The sequence below is a fragment of the Haliotis cracherodii genome, unplaced genomic scaffold (assembly GCF_022045235.1).
Source record: "Haliotis cracherodii isolate W230 unplaced genomic scaffold, xgHalCrac1.p SCAF_7, whole genome shotgun sequence".
Taxonomy (NCBI): domain Eukaryota; kingdom Metazoa; phylum Mollusca; class Gastropoda; order Lepetellida; family Haliotidae; genus Haliotis; species Haliotis cracherodii.
The window spans coordinates 12,470,286-12,490,827 of record NW_027266330.1 but is presented as its reverse complement, the minus strand read 5'-3'; the positions used below and the strand labels follow the sequence as shown (position 1 = coordinate 12,490,827).

At 39.4% G+C, this 20,542-nt stretch overlaps 2 protein-coding genes across 4 annotated transcripts in view; one reads left to right on the top strand and one right to left on the bottom strand.

The window, feature by feature from the left end:
• The window catches only part of LOC139448485 (kidney mitochondrial carrier protein 1-like), a 58,547-nt gene extending 55,073 nt beyond the window's left edge, over positions 1 to 3,474 (top strand). For all 3 annotated transcript variants that reach the window (XM_071230031.1, XM_071230032.1, XM_071230033.1), the window contains exons 9-11: positions 738 to 833; positions 1,416 to 1,496; positions 2,996 to 3,474. In XM_071230031.1, the coding sequence (XP_071086132.1) occupies positions 738 to 833; positions 1,416 to 1,496; positions 2,996 to 3,034 (216 nt within the window). In that variant the 3' untranslated portion in view covers positions 3,035 to 3,474. The remainder of the gene's footprint in view (positions 1 to 737; positions 834 to 1,415; positions 1,497 to 2,995) is intronic.
• A 7,114-nt stretch (positions 3,475 to 10,588) lies between these two features.
• On the bottom strand, positions 10,589 to 18,005 carry LOC139448203 (ER membrane protein complex subunit 5-like). Its single transcript, XM_071229721.1, has 4 exons — positions 17,907 to 18,005; positions 15,041 to 15,093; positions 14,085 to 14,188; positions 10,589 to 12,855 (listed from the first exon to the last, which is right to left on the bottom strand). The coding sequence occupies exons 1-4, from the start codon at positions 17,980 to 17,982 to the stop codon at positions 12,774 to 12,776; spliced, it is 315 nt and encodes a 104-aa protein (XP_071085822.1). The 5' UTR covers positions 17,983 to 18,005; the 3' UTR covers positions 10,589 to 12,773.
• Between the last annotated feature and the right edge of the window lie 2,537 nt (positions 18,006 to 20,542).

The window sequence follows — 20,542 nt, the reverse complement described above, 5'->3', positions numbered from 1 at the left end:
GGGCAGGCGTGAAGTCTTCTAGACCTGTTTTTTCGTCGTGGAGTTGCCATCTTCAACCATCTTGTCCACCACAAAAATTGACCAGTGTCTGTTTAGCTAGATATTATGTGATTTTTTATCCAGTAATTCTTTAAATGCTTGTGTTTTAAAGGTTCATTCATATTTGGCTTACCAGCCAAATTAACCACACGCTTCAACAAATAATGTGAGCACCTATATCTGTAGCATCTTGCACACACTTGTAACAGATACTCCCTGATTTAACTAAAAACAGTCTTAACAGGTCAGTGCTTAGTAGCAACACCTTTTGTTCAACACAATCAACTAAAGTTGATGAAATATGCAATTCTATTGCATGTATGTAACAGTGCAAGCATTGGTTACTGGTTGAGAAAACAGTTACATAATGACACAAGTTGTTTGTGAACTGGAATGGACCTTTAAAACAGATAAATGTGTGATATCTTGAATTTTGTAGATCAGCGATTAAACTAGAATTTAATCACGTACGTGAATGCAGATATATTGGTAGTTAGTAAAGATGATGTTTCGAAATGTCAGTTTTAAATTTGGCTAAACATGAAATCAAAATTGTGTGTTTCAATAGAGATTTGTTCGGCCATGGTGGAAAGAGCTTTCAAATATCCATCCCTGCTTCCCTTGTCTGTTGGCACATGATGTTTGTGTTTGTGTGGCCGGCCACGCCCAGATCATCAACAGCGAGCTTCTTGTTTCAGACACGATTGATGAACCAGAAGAGATTGAAAACAGCCGTGATCAGTGATGGAGTCGCGCCGGCAATCTACACATCAACTTCTGACTGCTTCGTCCAGGTAAAGTCGCTACAGAGGGAGGTGGTGTCAGAATGGGTCCCCAGTTGGTGTTATGAGGTGATGGGATCAAGTGGTCAGACTCACTGAGATACCATGCTGCAGTTTGACATGAATACCCCACTCAGTATACGGACTCGGAGCCGACCAGTCATTGTTTTGTCCCCATGATGTCAAGTGCAGGCAGGGAAACAAGAACGACTGTCTTTTAACGTATTTAGGTAGGATGTGGCCGAGGATCTAACCACCGATCTTCCGCTGTCCTGGCAGACAGTCTAACCACCAGACCACTGAGGTGACCACAGTGTTATAACTGTCATACTGTTCAGAGTGGCACTAAACACGACTAGCTACAGAAATTTTGCATTAAAATTGGTCTGGGTTAAGTCAGTACAGAGTTACATCCCTTAGCTGTGCCAGGATCTGATGATTTGTCCGATTACGATTCTTGGTTTATCAACATCTGTGCTGATCTTCATCACTTCAGGCTCTCCTCCCTTGGACATGCAGCACTAGAATTGAAAGGCTGTTCCAAGTAACATGAACGCGTCTGACTGTTGTACTATGTATCACTGTGTGTTTCAGACGGTGAAGACGGAGGGCATCATGGCCTTGTACAAGGGCTTCATCCCCACCTGGGTCCGACTCGGGCCGTGGAACATCATTGTATCCTTGTCTTTCCCATCTGCACCATGTGTAGGGTAGCACAGTAGAAGGTGTAGCACTGTAGTCACGGTGTAGAAGAAAACACAGGATCCATTTGTGTTTAAGGACCAACCAGTTAATTTTGGACGTGTGTGTGAGTGTTGGGAGGGATGGGGTGGTCGTCGGGGAATAGGTGTTCACTCAGTGCTTCAGAGCATACTGTTTTCCTCTGAAAGGTGAAGCCAGCCAAACATTTTGGGGGGTCGCAAGATTTGTCAAACAGTAGTTATCATTGTAAATAATTCAAAGATTGCTGCCTCAGGAATTTAGGAATACATCAAGAACAATCCCACCCACCTCCCCAAATTTTTTAATCTAGGTATTCGATTTGGAATGAAGTGGAGGTTTTCCTGCCTCACACATGCGCATGAGGTACAGTTAGCACGATACTCTTGCAACTGTTGAAAATCTGAAGATTTTATAATGAGATGATAGGATTTATGGCTGTGATGTAATAGAGGTAGTATTCTTTGAAGTAATTATTGTATGATTTTTCGGAAAAAAAATTCTCCCAATGAATCTTTTCTTGATTTTGAGGTGTGATTAATTGTTTACAAAAACATCCAATGCTTCCCCACTTCCAAAAGGTTGTAGTCAAAGGGAACTGAACCACCAAGCCAAAAGTCATTTAACCTTTATTGTAGTGACGAAAAGAAGATATTTGAAAAAAAAGATGAATAAATGGGTGAAACTTTGGTGATCTGTGATGAAACTGTGTGAGTCACACTGTAATTGTGTGAGTCAGACTGTAATTGTGTGAGTCACACTGTAAATGTGAGTCACACTGTAATTGTGAGTCAGACTGTAATTGTGTAAGTCAGACTGTAAATGTGTGAGTCACACTGTAATTGTGTGAGTCAGACTGTAATTGTGTGAGTCAGACTGTAATTGTGTAAGTCACACTGTAAATGTGTGAGTCACACTGTAAATGTGTGAGTCAGACTGTTAATGTGTGAGTCACACTCTAAATGTGTGAGTCACTGTAAATGTGTGAGTCAGACTAAATGTGTAAGTCACACTGTAAATGTGTGAGTCACACTGTAAATGTGTGAGTCAGACTGTAATTGTGTGAGTCACTGTAAGTGTGAGTCACACTGTAAATGTGTGAGTCACTGTAAATGTGTGAGTCAGACTGTAAATGTGTGAGTCAGACTGTAAATGTGTGAGTCAGACTGTAAATGTGTGAGTCACACTGTAAATGTGTGAGTCACTGTAAATGTGTGAGTCACACTGTAATTGTGTGAGTCACACTGTAATTGTGTGAGTCACACTGTAAATGTGTGAGTGTTGCCAGGTACTTATGTACAGGCTGTTTAACTTTAATGTTGTGGGCAGATACAGAATGTCCTTGTAACATATTCAGGTCACATGTTACTAGAGGTCTTCCAGCCTATTGGTATGGTTCGATGTCTACCTTTAAGTGATCTATTGTTGTATGTAAGTTCCTTAACTTGGCCTAGTTCTTCATGACTTATGAGCATCTGAAGAAGTCGTACTGAAGACCAACACAGCCAACGCATCTTATACTCTCTGACGGCACAGGCTTGCTGCTTCCTCCCACACCCAGAGTTCAGAGGTCAGACCACCAGGGGGAGGTAACTGAGCTCCACTGCCAGAACACTTTGCTCAAGCCTACTGGAGTCTGTGATATGGATGAATCTCCATGGATCCTCTTCCTTGAATTTACATTTTGACTACTATTTTGACTATTTTGACTAAGATGCATATTTGACAAAAATCCTATTTAGACTGACTAGTGTATGTTAAACAGATTCCAAGAATGATAACAATTGTAAAAGTCTACATCAGATCAAAATTTAACTTGAAGTATATATTCTGTTTTGTACTTGAATATTTTTTAAATTATGATAATATGTAAATAGAGAACAGCATTAAGGCATAAAGTCTGTGTTTATGTAATAATGTGAAGTGACCAATGTTAAATGGTTTAGGAGAGGTTAATGTGCGGGTCTAAGGGAGAGAACTCTGCACAGATACACTTGCCCTAGTAACCATTATTTGCGTAGTCAGAAAGTGGTGGCATATAAGAGCCACATTTTTCTTGCTATAATAATAGTACATGTTTGAGGAGGTCAGTCCACATCAAAAAGAGTTGTAGGAAAGATGTATTAGTGGATATGGGGATTGTTCAGGGAGTTATTGCATGGTGTTGAAAAATATTAAGGCGAAAAAAAGTTAATAGTCTTGGTTCTCAGGCTCCGCCCAGATCATCATAAAGTTCATGCACATTTCGTTTTTATTTCCATTTTGAAAAAAATAACCAAAAATCCTTAAATATTCCAAGTCCATCGGTAGTCAAATACTGTATTCCACTATTTTACTCATCAATGAATACATTTATGTAGGGAGGCCCTTTCCCAGGTTGATTGTACACAATTGTTTATTGATTACATACTAGTTTGAACAACAACAACAACAAAAGACAACACCTGCCCGCACTATATTTTCAAAAACCATTGCCTGAGATCCAATTCTGTTATTTTTTTAAGCCTAAACAAAATCTTCATTAAAAAATGCCCCTAGTTTTGAGAGTACCCAGGTATTATACTAAATGTACATATCTTTTTCACCTTTATACGAAAATAGCATTTTAATGTTTAGGGAGTTATATTAATCCAGAACAGCCACGAAACAAGACAACTTTCCTGGTTGTATTACTGCCTATAGTTCTCCAAGGACACATGGATCAGTCTGGCTTATGATTGTTTTGTGTTTATGATTGATTCAAGATATATAAAGAATAATCATCAAGATTGTCATATTTTGTCCCTTTATTTATATACCGTATTCGACGTAATAAGCGCCTCGCTGTAATAAGCGCCCATGGCGATAATTGCTATCATATTAGCTCGTGAACAATCCCAATTAGCACTCCTGCCGATTGATCAGTGTACACAAGACTTATTTATTCGCGTATAATCGTGTGTAATATGCACCCTTAATTATGGGCAATTAAATTCTGGAAAAATATATCTGTCGTTCATAAACATTTCAGGCTGTCAGCATAAACCACGAAATTTATCTTTCAACTCTGTTTTTTCCACCAAAATAATATTCTAATAAGAGTTTCCCTATTTGTAATTTTGAGAGCGCCCTGGGCGCTTATTACGTCGAATATGGTATATTGAAACCTAAATAAGCATACTGTATAAAAATTGATACCTTGAATGTATTTAGTTTCATTGTGAATGAAGCTTGATAAGCCATATTTAAAATTACTGAAATTCCCAATGAGGTGTGATAAGAATTGTTTTTCTTGTTAGATAATACTGTTAGATAATACTGCGAGATAGGAAGCAGGGAGGGGTAGATCAGTTTGAAGAATTTTACTGTTCATATCCCTCTTTGATCCCTAGAGATGCCAACCATAATGATTTGGGTGGAATCATTGCAATTTTTTAAACCAAACTTCCACCAAAAAAGTGAAAAATGTTTTGATTTTTGTTGAACATTATCGCCAATACTTAGACAAATTTGACCTTTCTAAAGCTTTGTCACATATACAACCAAATAATAATGAATTAATAAATAATCACTTGTTTTAACTTGTGATTGGAAAGTTTTCAGACTTTATGTTTGGTTAATAAATGACACGGCTAAAAAATATTTTTTAATTATTTTTTATCAAACCGATCATACTAGGGGTGGTTATTAGTCTTGAAGAGATTTGTTTTTATTTTCGACCCTGTTTATCCCAGATATTTCTGAACTGCTTCAATTTGGGTTGGCATCATGGACTGTGTATTGTTTGGTTTCTTAAACAAACATTAAAATCAGAGGGAACAGAGATTACAGATTCTTTGATATTTATTCTGTGAATATCTTCACAGAAGTGTGTACAGATGTGATGTTAAGTTTTGAAATCAATTTCTTCATTGTACAGGTTTCAGTGTGCCGAAATCACAGAAAGTATATATTTTTAAGATTGGATCTTTTTCTGTCTCAAAGACATATCCCACTTTCATTGTTGTAAGGTATATCCAATGTTTATGGTGTGATTCAAGTTTTGGCGATACGTTTATAATAATTCCTCTTAACAGACGTTTATGTATTATTCTTATATCACAAGAGTCAGTTTTGTTCTTCAGATAACAAGTTACCCTTTAAGCTATTTTGATTAACAGTTGCGGAAGTTGTCATTACAATCTATTGATTTCAGTGTTATTTTCGTCGAGGTAACATTTGAGATAGTTCCAAATCACTGAATATTCTCATTCCATCACAGCGTCGTCATTTGTTGGTTTATTTATTTTGTTGATGAGTATAACTGTTTTGTTTCCTGTTAGTGTTGTGCGTTGTGTATCAGCTCCATGAGGAACAATCTCACAGTAGCTTTCCAAACAAGGCATTATTTCCAAGTCTAATTGTTGTGCTTCTGATACCATGGAAAATAAGACACTTTTATGGCCTTCTATTTTTTATATATATTTTTTGAGTCCCAACTGACAAGAAAACCCTGAAATTAGAAAATAAGTGTATGACTTTTAACAATTGTTGTTTTGACCAAAGTAAAAAAAACAAGATTTTATCACTGTTGTTTATAAGAAATGGTGAATAATATTTATATAAAATTATTCTGTTAAAAGAAACAATCAGTTATCGTTTGGGATCTTGCTATGTTTAAACTTGTTTGTTTTTCATTCATTTGAAGCAGTACCAATTTGAGCATTGAAATTGTTTTTATTTTATTTTTCGGCCATCTACATTGAATTTTAGGACGAAAAATCTGTAAAACAACTAATAAAAAATAAAAGGCCTAAAGAATGTCATTACCCTGGTGATCTAGCTCCATGAATGATTAATGTTGTATGAAATTTTAATCTGAAGAGTTTTATTTTTCTACTAGGCCAGACCATTTCTGTTGTTCGTGGATTTGCATTGTCAATATGACCAAATACAAACTACTGAGGGGAAAGATCTAGTTATTTCCAACAATGTATCTTTTGAAATAAAGGTTAGCATGTTTAAAATTACCATTATTTTTGTAATTGGACAGGCTCATCCACCGGGCACCAGAGCAAATGGGTGTGGTCATATTTTGGCATGCAAGTGTGTATATTTTGTTTTTTAAAATTCCTGACGTTATTCTTTTATATTTGCAAATTATCACTGAATTGTGTGAGTTCTGCTGAAATTGTCAATCGGATGTGTACAAAGATGTCTTTCTACAGTCGAATCTTAATTCGAAATTGTCAGAAGTCAGTCATTTACATAATGGTTGAATCATCAAAATTATTTGAAACCTATCAATGCAACTTAAATGAATTTTTAGGCTTGTTAACATAGTTACATAAAAATGTATTTAATCAGTTAACATACTTAATTGGTAAGCTCCAGTTTCCTTTCGTAAACTTGTAATTCAGCAATAGGAACTCTCTTGATGCAGGTGTTAGCATTATTTTAAAATCATTCTTTCTTCTATTTCCAACCTGTGTTTGAGAGGTGTTTTCTGACTTGGGTTACACTGTACAATGGAGACGTATCTTGTAGAAACACAGCTGGGAGGAGTGTCTCCCAACAGGGACAATAAACTAGAATACATCCATACACTTGTGTTTAGCTTGTCAATGTCGCTGCTAGGCAGCACGATCCAGTCACGCTCTCGTCTACATCACGCTGCCTCAAAATAGTCCAAGGGACTGTTTGTTTGTTCTTTAACGCCACACTCAGCAATAATCCTGGTGTATGACGGCAGTCTGTAAATAATCGAGTCTGGACCAGACAATCCAGTGATTGACATCATGAGCATCGATCTACACAATTTGGATACGATGACATGCATCAACCAAGTCAACGAGGCCGACCATCCGATCCCATTTAGTCGCCTTTCACGACAAGCATGAGTTGCTGAATACCAATTCTAACCTGGATCTTCACACAGCACCAGACACTGAAAGCAATGGAGCATGGCACAATTACAAAGTCATGGAGTCTGATGACCTTTAGTCAGCACTAACTTTAGACTCATTCTTCCATTATATCATATATATATATACTCTTCAAAAAAAGAAACTTGACACTGACTTTCAAAATGTAATATAATGCGATTGTTTCAAAATAGGACACAGAAACCATAATTGAAACACTGTTTGAAGATCAATGTTCAAAACATTAATCGTGTCACCTTGACAGACATCGTGTCACCTTGACAGTTAATGTCACAGGGGTACAGAAAATGTCAGTATAGGTTGTGTCCACCACGTGCATCAATCACCGCTTGACACCGACGACCCATAGATGCAATCAAGTTGTCAATAACACGCTGTTGAATATGCTGCCATTCATACTGAAGTGCATCAAGAAGCGCTGGAAGTGTTTGGGGTGGTGGATTCCTTATGCGAACGCGTCGATCCAACGCGTCCCACAGATGCTCAATCGGGGACAAATCTGGTGACCGGGCTGGCCAAGGTAATGTCTGGATGCTGTAGTGCTGTAAGAAGTCCTGACAAACCAAGCAATATGCGGTCGAGCGTTGTCCTGCTGGAACTGTCCACCATGAACGTTGACGTGAGGAATAACATAAGGCTGTAGGATCACGTCTCTGTAACGCACACCTGCCACATGCACGAGAGGCGTCCTACCACCGTGATGAATTCCAGCCCATACCATGACACTCCCACCGCCAAATAGGACAACCTGCTGCACACAGTTGAGGGCGTAACGTTCACCCCGACTTCTGTAGACACGTGCGACCCATCAGCACGTGTGGGTAGGAAACGGGAGTCGTCAGTAAACTGTACATTTGTCCACCTTGCACGTGCCCATCTAACCCTCTGTTGGCACCAAAGCAGACAGTCCGCCAGAAGACGTGGGGTCTCTGTTGGTGTTGTTGTATAGGGTCCACAGTGCGAAGATTGTCTGTCTGGATATGCCAAAGTGCCTGGCCACTTGCTGAGCTGCTCCAGCTTGTAATCTCCCAATGGCGTTGTTCCGTTGAGCTGCATTCAGTCCTGGCATTCTGTCACTGCCTCTACTGCCGTTATAAGGACTGTATGAACAGCCGTTGATGTGGATTTTTATACCCATTCAGCTGGGGGGCCTGCATGCCTAAATGCAGGATCCTGTGCTGCACGTTTTTTACAGGCGGTTGTGTTTGGATGAAGCTGTAAAATTTATCCCCAAACGCTACGTTTATGCGCTTTGCATGTGTTTTCGCGAATTATAGACACATTATCTTTCTGTTTGATTTATTTGGTTCTCATTTAATGTAATTATTTTAAATATTTGGCAATAAGTGGTTTTACATCTGTCAAGTTTCTTTTTTTGAAGAGTATATATTTTTATACCACACGCAGCAATATTACAGCTTCATGAAGAGGGCCTGTCAATAAGAGGGTCTGGACCAGACAATCCAGTGATTGATAGCATGAGCAATGTCCTCCATCAGGGTCACTGAGATGCAATCCTCCAAGTTGCAGAGCCTGACCTCTTCCATCAAGTCATACGACAAGAATATCCTATGAATATTCTAAGCTTACAAGAATCATGGGGTAATGTAACTTGGAAGCCCTCACAAAATTAATGCAATGACCTTGACTAACATCTAGTCCCTGAAATGAACATATTTTACAGATAACAAGTTGTTCAATTATAGTTATGAGCCCCGAGACTCATTTTCAGATGATGCAGTTATCTAGACTTGCATGGGCTGTATCGGATATACTTGTTTCAGGTTCTGTAAGACAGACTAGCAATGATCAAGCAAAACTTGCAGGGGCTGTATCGGATATACTTGTTTCAGGTTCTGTATGACAGACTAGCAATGATCAAGCAAAACTTGCATGGGCTGTATCGGATATATTTGTTTCAGGTTCTGTATGACAGACTAGCAATGATCAAGCAAAACTTGCATGGGCTGTATCGGATATACTTGTTTCAGGTTCTGTATGACAGACTAGCAATGATCAAGCAAAACTTGCATGGGCTGTATCGGATATACTTGTTTAGGTTCTGTATGACAGACTAGCAATGATCAAGCAAAATTTGCATGGGCTGTATCGGATATACTTGTTTCAGGTTCTGTATGACAGACTAGCAATGATCAAGCAAAACTTGCATGGGCTGTATCGGATATACTTGTTTCAGGTTCTGTATGACAGACTAGCAATGATCAAGCAAAACTTGCATGGGCTGTATCGGATATATTTGTTTCAGGTTCTGTATGACAGACTAGCAATGATCAAGCAAAACTTGCATGGGCTGTATCGGATATACTTGTTTCAGGTTCTGTATGACAGACTAGCAATGATCAAGCAAAACTTGCATGGGCTGTATCGGATATATTTGTTTCAGGTTCTGTATGACAGACTAGCAATGATCAAGCAAAACTTGCATGGGCTGTATCGGATATACTTGTTTCAGGTTCTGTATGACAGACTAGCAATGATCAAGCAAAATTTGCAAGGGCTGTATCGGATATACTTGTTTCAGGTTCTGTATGACAGACTAGCAATGATCAAGCAAAATTTGCATGGGCTGTATCGGATATACTTGTTTCAGGTTCTGTATGACAGACTAGCAATGATCAAGCAAAACTTGCATGGGCTGTATCGGATATACTTGTTTCAGGTTCTGTATGACAGACTAGCAATGATCAAGCAAAACTTGCATGGGCTGTATCGGATATACTTGTTTCAGGTTCTGTATGACAGACTAGCAATGATCAAGCAAAACGGTGTAGGAATCTCAGGATGCGAGGTGTTTATTTATTCAAGTTCTGCATGGGTCATATACAGCACACAGAGAAATAAATACAACATGAATCACTAGTCTATACAGCGATGGCGTTTTACATGCACATACATCCTCTGACCTTGGGATCAGTATCATTGTTCACACGTACACAATGTTACATACTCTGGCTATGTCACTGGAATAATAACACTGAAGGACTTCACACGTTTATGTATACACCACATTCCTCAATCAGCTGTGAATACACTTGCAGTCTAGTTGCCACTTTTAACCAACAAATCAAGACGTGTTTGGAGAGTGAATAAGTTTGATTCAGCACCGCTTAGACACAGTAATCATGGCATGTCTGCTTATGTGGGAAGAAAAACAAAAGTGATGGAGGTGAAACTGTTGTGAAATCCATGGGTCTGGTGCTGACAAACCAAGAAACAAATTCAGGGCAAACCAAAATTCAAACCCAGTCATAGATTTCTGGTGTGCCCAAGGGACGCAACTGTGCACAGAGACTTGCAGTACCTTGGATGACTGGCCGCCCAGGCCCCCCGAAATAGTCTGTTTGAAGCAAGTGGAAAACCTGCAAGTGCTTGGACAAACGAGGGCTCAGACTTGCAAAAATGGCAATATTTCTTTTAAAACATGTGTCTCAGCCATGCGGACATTCGCTCCAGACATTGCTTCAGCGTCAGGTATTGGAAGGGATAGTACAACAACCAGCTCATTTAACTTCAGGCCTATTTAGTTAACTACTAAACATACACGTCACAACTAATGATGGAGGAACCTAGTATAAACAAAACCTGTGAAGTACTGACACTGTAGAAAAAAACATTTACAATACAGTATTCATAATCTAGGATTTGGTGGAGGACTAAACTCTAAATATACACTCACAACTTCCATACACATAGTTCAAATCTGAGAAAAGGGTTCCATGACTTGTTCATGTTATAGGCACTAGCTCTTGCTAAGACAGATCATCAAGGAACTAGGCAATTACATGATACCAATGTGAGGAAAGTCTAAGCCAGTTAAATACATAATCTCATGTCATGTCAACTTAAAACTAGGTATGGAGGGAGGAATTTACTTTCAACCTTTAGTTCTTTATTAGGTTACAAATTAATAAAAGAAATTTTGCTTCCTCATCTCTTTTGGTCATGCCCCCGAAGCATGAAGAAACAGGCTGATTGAGGCCACAGCTTAATCCCCTGTGACTTGGACATACTTAGAATGGCATGACTTGTGCTAAAACTTGGAATCTGGTGCAAAAACTTGGAATCTGGTGCAAAAACGAAATTGAGTCGAACTGCTTTAAAAACATAACAAATGTTGCAGGCCAAATAAATTTTGAAAAGCCTAAACTGATATAAATGTACGAAGTTTAATTGCCAAGGCAAGTAGTTTAGTAGGTGGGCAAACAGACCTTGACATCTTTGAGTTTCTAGGGCTTGGATTCTGCCTACTGTGAAACAGTTACACTGCTGACTCATTGGGCAAGTGACCATGTGTGAAAGGATACCTGGAAGGATGACATAGTAACCATGGTAACATAGTCATATAAAACAATATTACTGGTCATAAATGCCATATTGTTAAAGTATATTCCTACGATGTGGAGCAGAATGAGCTGTTAAATTAATCACATAAACAATATATCAACAATAAGAAAACAGTCAACATCATTCATTCTTATTTACAAGTCACACGCTCATATAATCAATATTCTTTTCAAAATATTTTTTCTGATGGAACATGTTTTTTGCTGACATTCACAGTTACCATAGTTACCATAAAAACAAATATTTCCTACATGACATTGACATTTATTCAAGATGACGACTACAGCATTCTCATATATTCACGTTCACAATAAAGATTCATAGACAGCAATCTATGACCTTCGTCAACAAAGACCTAAGGTCATTTCTTATTTTGCTCCCCCTATATTTTGACAATACAGCATGGAACCCAGTACAGACCTGTCAATCATACAACAATAATGAACTATCAAATTTACCAATATAATAACGAAATAAGTCTACAAAATAACTTCCTCAGAAACTAGTCTAGAAAAATGTGAAAGTCAATTCTTAATGAAAGTTTTCCACTTCGATTTTTTGTCTATTTTCATACTGGTACATAAATGCACAATTTACAAGTTCTATGAGTGAGTGAGTTGAATCTCACTTTGTAATAGCATATCTGCTTAATATAGTGGAATGCCCCTTTGATGGAACACACAGGAAAGATGCCCATAGATCTTGGATCAGAATCATATCAAATTCGAACCAACGAACAGCGGATCCTGACAGCCAATTGACGTAACTCTACACAGGAAGTGCAAACTGTGTGCCTTGCTCCAATGAAATTGAAGTCTGACACAATTACTGTCATCATTAACAGTGAATGTTCCAACATTAACACTGTATGAATGATGCCCCTACGTTGAATCACCAGATATTCTTCCACTGTCACACGTCAAACATCCATCACACATCTGTCACACATCAAACATCCATGGCCTCATTCTTCTGTCTGGAACAGAGCTTTCCCACGATGGTTGAAGACGTAGAAGGCTTGTCTGTTTGACAACATCTCCCATGTTCTGAAATGCAACATAGATAAGTAATTATTTCATGAGCATTATGAAGTGTGGGGGTTGATACATATAGAGTGAGTGAGTAAGGTTTTACGCAGCTTTTAGCAATATTCCAGCAATATCACAGCGGGGGACACCAGAAATAGGCTCCACACATTGTACCCATGTCGGGCATCAAACCCGGGTCTTCGGCGTGACGAGTGAATGCTTTAACCACTAGGCTACCCAATATTCCGGCAATATCACTCACCCAATGCCACATCAATACCATATCCAATATTAGTACAATCTGTATTTATTTTGTCATTGTTAAGGCTATAAAAAATGATAATCTTGGTTCTCAGGCACCACCCGCATCATCATAAAGTCTGCTGCATGTTTCGGTTTTTTTATTTCCATTTTAAAAAAAAAGTAAAAATCCTAATACTAAAACACAATGCACAAAAAAAACTGCAAATGGAAACAAAAACGAAATGTGCCGTGATGATGTGGGCAGTGCCGTGATGATGTGGGCAGTGCCTGAGAACCAAGACTATAATTTTTTTAGCCTAAGAATGAAATTAACAGGTATCAAATACACTGTGAAAACTTCCAAGGAAAAAGTTAGTACATCTCATAAATGGTTGATGTCATAAGTTTCCATGACAACCGTAGCCTGACATTTAGTCCCAGAAATACAGTTATCTTAAAATCCAAATGGAGCCCAGAACATTCTTTAATTTCAAAGCTAGAGCTGGGGCAATGTAGACTTGCCAAATCATTCTAGATTTGAGTTGGACTCCTTTTTTAATTTATTCTCTAGGGTCTGGGAGACAGAGTATGACAATGGAACCAGTCATGTCAGCAAATTTCTGTGAAAAATCTAAACTTTAAGGTAATCTGATAAATATTATTAAAAACGTAATACATAAAAGAAGTGAAATTTATGTCGCCATGCTGAATGCCACGATAATCATCCTGAAAGTATTCACACCGAGTCTTATGTCCAACGCATTTCCTTCTTCAAATTCCATATTAGAATTTTCAGCCAATCAGATTGTGGCATACACTACCGTTTTTGAAACATGCAAATAATGCAAGTAAACCAATGACAACGTGTATTGTGCTGACAAACCAGGGCAATCATCAGATTCTGCCACGTCTAAGGGACACAACTCTGCACAGCAAATTGCGGCGTCAACACGACATGGCCACCTGAGCCCCCCTTATTCCGTGGAAGGTACACCACAACTCACTTATTCTCCAGCTCCGCACTAGCCTTGATTTCCCTGAAGCTGCCTGAAACGTTGACAACACCGTAGCCAATGGCCAGAAGACCAAGGATGGACTGCACTAGGATCTGAAATAAACATTTTTTTTTGTTATTTAATAACTTTTGAGTTTTCTCATGGTATGACGGCGGTCTGTAAAATAATCGAGTCTGGACCAGACAATCCAGTGATTGACATCATGGGCATCGATCCACGCAATTGGGATCAATGACATGCATCAACCAAGTCAGCGAGCCTGACCACCCGATCCTGTTAGTCGCCTTTTACGACAAGCATAGTCGCCTTTTACGGCAAGTATGGGTTGCTGAAGACCTATTCTACCCCCGGAATCTTCACGGGTCTCACATTATTTTAGCAACGATAAATCAACCAACAGTGATAATCAATCACCTCTGTATTTCATGGTCCTGTTTTAGGGTAAAAACTCCATCCAAATTTTGATAAGTCCGCAAAACAATTTTGCAAACTTTTTGACTTAGTTTATGTGAATTTGGTAGTTTTGCACCAATTTGACTTGTGGCAGACATTTTTATGATAAACTTATCCATGGCTAGAATAGCTCTGGAGATCACTAGAGTAAACATACATACACACATGCACTTTCAATAAGCAATAATACAAAAATCAACTTCACTTTAAAACGAAACAAATATCCATTTACATGTTTAGAACCAGCTTTTGGCTCACATATCAAAATTCTGCAGTGCATTTAACTAATTCTGCAGCAGATAAACACAAAATTCTGCATGTGCTGCACAAAATGTGATTTCTGCATTACAGGTACATTTCAGCAGAGCGTGGGCATTTCTGCAAATATTACACGACTGTGGAGTTGCGGAATACAGCGCGGACAGACTACCGTAATGTATGGTCTAGCTAAACAGTTATGACTGAAGCCACTGTAGGTCCCAGGTACTTACATCAATAGGCAGACGTGTAAATTCCTTCTCCGTAAGCCGCAAGTAGGTTCTGTCTGTAAGTAAAATGACATAGAATGAGAGTCAGTACTATCATGCACTTATCTTTCAGTGGCACTTAGAAGTAAACGTACGAAGGGTGGCTGAAAATTTCTGGGCCTAACTATGACAAACTTCATTGATGAAGCTGGTTGCTAATTATTTTTCAACATCATCCCTTCCAAGGTCAAACAATGCTGCAGGGCCTGGATCCCACAAGTGTAGAAAGTCCTCTAAAGCAGAAATGATAGCCTTGCTCCAAGGCTTTACTGAAGGATAAGTCCATGGGCGTTTTTGTAATGCTATCCTTATAATAGGCAAGTCTAGATAAGCAGACAGACACCAGTCTCTTAGGTAGAACTTGTTCTTCATATCAATATAATCTAGAAATGATGATCCAAATCAATAATTTTTGCTTTAGAGACTTGTGCAAGTCTACAGAAATGATGTAATCTTGATTTGCAAAATGTTTGTACAGTTCTTTCTTCCAAGTTTGGGAAGAGTAGGAAATCTGAAGGTGCCAAATCGGGCGAATACTGATGATGTTCAAAGTGCTCAAAGCCACAGACATGCATCGCAGCCATGGCCACAGCAGACTTGTGCACAGCGGATTTGTCCTGGTTCTGGGGTTCTGACGCTGAGTCTCTAGCTGATTGTGGTGAAAAAAAGACTCATCCATAGTTACAAATCCCTTAACAAAATTGGCTGGGTCTGCTTCAAAACAACTTGAATTCTCACGAGAGATGATGAACCTGGAGCGTTTCTGATCAGGAGTCAGAGGCTTGGAGACTAGTGTGCTGAAACTTCATACCCAGTTCATTCCTTGAGGAAGTTCTCAACTCTCTCATGCCTACTGTATTGCCATGTGACATGTGGTGAGTTGTTGATCATCCATAATCATATCATATAACTTATGAACATTTTCCTTAGTGGTGGCAGTTGAAAAGTCTTGGATCCTCTTCGAGGCTCTCTTTCGATGTTTCCACTGCCTAGCTCTCAACAGGGAGGAGCACCATCCCTTTAAGTGTTCACCATGTTCGCATGGCCGGGTGGTGGAGTGAGTGAGTGAGTTGAGCTTAACACTGCTTTTAACAGTATTCCACTTCATGGCGTATCAGCTTAATGTGGGAGGAAAGCCCAAAGTGATGCAGGTCACAGACATTTACCACTTCGGTGAAACCCAAACCTAGAAACATAATCGGGGCGAACTGGGATTCAAACCCACAATCATAGGTTTCTGGCATGCCCAAGGCACACAACTCTGCACAGCGAATTGGGGCACCTTAGACGGCTGGGCCACACGTGCCCCTGCTGGGTGGTGGAGTTCAGCAGGACATACTTGATGACAACATGGTAGCCAAATTTGTTCATTCACAACAACAGATGATACCTAGTCACTGTCTATGTCTATGTGCTGTCTATGTATTTGGTTGAAATGTGGCATGTAACTGTAAGCACGGAAACTTAATATACGTACATGGAAACAGTTAAGGAGGCATTATACATCTTTCGCAGTTGGGGTCAAAACATTATAGCAGCCCCTCGTAACAAAGAAGTCAGGATTTAATTATAAATCAACTGTCACATGATCTTCTTTTAAGAGCACAATGTTTCCTCAAGTGATTGCAATGTGATTACAAACTGCAAAATGTGCTGCACCCTGTAAACAGCTTTGTTGCTAATCTATCTATATTCTTGCATCCCATTTACATAATGTTGCGACTGCTTGAGTTCGGTAATGGGAGTAGTACACTTTGCCAGGCACACTTTTTCAGATTTCAAGTAGTACTGAGTGGAGGATCGAACTCACGTTCGAACCTATGCTTGTCTTACATGTTAATGCAATTAGCCTACACTTTACCATGGTACCACAGGTGCTATCACAAATATTTAGTGCTCGTATACAAGGTCATCAACACTCGAATGTTTACCTCTATATGTATGCTCAAAGGTCATTTTCTCTGTGACACTTGAAACTTGATAAAAACTGCATGGACTTTCCTACCAAATTACATTCGATTAAATCGTTAAAAGAACAACTAAGCCTAAACCAGGCTAATGATCGTAAAGGGGTGCCTAACCCTAAGGTTCTAAAGGTGAGATGAAATTGGGTTTAACGTCGCGTCCAAGATTATTGAACTTATATAGTGATGTGCATGTGTGTGGCTGCTTGTACTAGTCCGAACTAATGCCGATTTATAGTGCTTGCTCACCGAGATACCATGCCGCAGTTTTAACTTGAATACCCCACTCAGAGACAGTATACTGACTCCGAGCCGACTCCTTGTTTTAACCCCTTTATGCCGAGCACCAGACAGGGTAACAACAAGTACCCTCTTTTAACGTCTTTTTGTATGACGAGGCTGGGGATCAAACCCCAGGCCTTCAGCTCTCCAGTTGGACACTCTACCGCTAGACCATAGGATGTTAAATTAGAAAGTGGTCCCCAACCAAAAGGATTGTGAGTGTTTGATCCGAAAGGGTTACCTTATCCTTATGATAGTAAAGGGGTGCTGGATCGGAAAGGGCGTCCAAGGGTTAGGATAGTGTATGGTAACCTACCAAACTCCAATCCTAACGATGAAAGAGTCACATGAGATCTGTGAAGCGAGAGCCACAGCCAGCAGCCTGAGACAATTTGGGACATACAAGCTGCGTCCTGTAACCTGCATTGTTGCCTCACACAAAAACTAAATTCATCTAATCAAGACATTTAATCTTTGCCAAAACGCGTGAGCATGCGTGAGAGTGAAACATGGAGGTTAACTGACATAAAATTAAGCTGTGTGATTACAAACGTTCTTCTGTCAAAATAACACAAATATCTTACGTTGTGCCGCCGAATACGCCGCGTGAGCCAGGGCAATAAGCCCAACAGCGACACACATTCTATAATAGAACCCCATGTTCTTGACCGTAAAGTGACTCGCCGGAAATCGGTCTGCAAATTGCTTTCTGGTATATATTTACGACATCAATTTCTCGTAAAGTTCTATTTTATTATCTCAGTGCGGAGATCGAAAAAATAAGTAATAGTATGCGACGATTCATGTAAATTGATATTTTACTACTTATATTCGCACACAAATGATGAGTTCACTACTCTGAAAAAGTATTTCTCTGAAAACAGCACTGTCCAAAATGGTTTCAAAATTTCTCAGTAAAAATGGCATTTCAGATATTTTCCCCACGCATTCTCTGATTTTCCGTTCTGGTTTTTCTGGTTCAATTATGGATATTCACCCAACTACGTTTTGTATATAATCAAATTTTAAGATAATTATACAAAAAATAGAGTTCATAAACGAACAAAACTAATGCAGTGCGGAAGTACTGAAGCTCACCTATTTCGAATGATGTGATAGTGAACGTAGCAAGCTCTTTCGGTGATACGTGTTGATGGTAAGATTTGTTTCACAAAAAATGTATAATATGCATAAAGATGAACATTAACTTTAAAAAGGAAAGGCAGTGGGTCAGACGATTGGGTTTTAAATAATTTTTGTTTTTTGGGTGTAGCCTATGTGACATAAGTGAAATATCCAAAAACTACAAATATCTGTCCAGCATATTCTTATAACCCCCACATTTTCTTATTTCAAAGTGTATGTGAATATGAAGGAGTAGAATAATTGCTAAAAATGTAAGTCCCTTGTAAATTATTAGTTTTTTCTTCGCCAAAAAACCCGACCGTCACATAACTTGAATATTTTTGAGTGCAGCGTTAAACAACAAACAAACAAACAAACAAACACAATAATGGCTTCCAAATTGGAAATGTTGTGTTCGCCATATATAAGTGACCGGGCGCTTAGAAGGTCAAAGGAGAGCGCTTTTTAAAACCATAAACGCCGAATTAAATTTGTTTTCTGAGATCGAGCTGGGTTCAAAAGTTAATGAAACTAAAAAAATTGCTAATACGTGCCCGTTCTGCCCTGTTTATTTTCTGTAAGAAATGTGTAATATGCGCAAGAAAAATGGACTGTCATGTAACCTTTATGTTTTATACAGGTGTGCTAATAAAATTACGTACATATTGGTCAAGATTATGGCGCTTAATACGGCAAATCCTGTAGCAAAATGAATGAATTGGCATTCATTTCCAGATATGTATTCTTATGATTGGATAAAGCAACGTTGGTATTTGAACTACGCGGGAGGGGAGAGATTCGGTGATGGCATGGTGTATCTCGCATGATTGCAAGCAGGACCTGGTCACCATGCAAGGCAACTTCGAGGTATTCAGTATATTCGACATTCCCTGCAGCCAGTTGTCGTCCACTCACAAGACGTCAGTTCATGGATGACGGCCTACCCCAAGAACAACGCTATGATGACTGCCTTGTGGGGCTGGGACGAGTGCGAATTTATTACCCGGGTACCCACCCCCTATTACCCGACCCTACCCGGGTACCCACTGAAGGTCTCAAGAGATAGGTACAAAATGTCCGATTGGGCATTTTGTTACCACAGCACTGGCAAAACCTATTTAGATTCACGTATTAAACAATCTGGTCATGTATACACTGAAGTAAGAAGGAATGCGAACATTTGTGACTTGAAGTGTAACCATAGAGTTCTAGATACTTTTTTTTGTCATTAAACAATATATCGCGTGACTTATCACGGGTCCGGGTTGTCCTCTGGGTACCCGGGTCCTACTCAGTACCCACCCCACCCGAGTACCCGAGTTACCCGTCACAGGCCTTGGCCCGCCATGAGTCCAGATCTGAATCTGCTGGAACACATTTGGGACATCGTATACAGGCATCGTATACAGGCACTGCAGCCTGGTGTGCAGAATCTGCATGAATTGGAAACAATTCTGCATCGTGAGTGGTTGCCCGTTCAACAGATCCGACGTCTGACTGGAAGGATGATCGGCAGGCATTCGTCACCAATTGCCCCTTTCCGTAACCTACATATTCGGCTTGTCCCGGAATAACACGAGTTGGTCACGAATGGATCCGCAGGGTGGAGGCTGACATCCGATCACGTCGGGGACTTACTCCCTACTGAAGCATTGAACTACAGGCGGCATCTTGTGACTCAAAGTGACATTATTATCTAGATATAGCCACCTGATTTTGTTTGTTTGCTTGTTGTTTAACGACGCACTCAGCAATTTTCCAGTTACATGACGGTGGTCTGTAAATAATCGATTCTGGACCGGCAATCCAGTGATTGACATCATGAGCATCGATCCAAGTAACTGGGATACGTTGACATGCATCAAACAAGTCCGCGAGCCTGACCACCAGATCCAGTTAGTTCCTCTTTCGACAAGCGGGTATTAACTCTGCAGCTTCATACTAAATTATTGTTTAGAGGTGAAAACATCCCCAGTGGTTGTGCTATAATGTTGCAATTAAAATCTTACCTCAGCTGGTGATTTTTTATTGTCGGAGGGTTGTTTTCATTTCATTCCAGCACTTGTTTCATTAGTCATTGAAAAATGTCAGGGGA

Bases quoted from the DNA above. Each gene is read 5' to 3' on its own strand.
- LOC139448203 (XM_071229721.1), bottom strand. From the start codon at position 17,982: ATGGGGTTCTATTATAGAATGTGTGTCGCTGTTGGGCTTATTGCCCTG. The intron at 15,094-17,906 runs GTAAGATATTTG...TTTTACTTACAG, and splicing joins GGCGTATTCGGCGGCACAAC to ACAGAACCTACTTGCGGCTT. The intron at 14,189-15,040 runs GTAAGTACCTGG...TGTTTATTTCAG, and splicing joins TTACACGTCTGCCTATTGAT to ATCCTAGTGCAGTCCATCCT.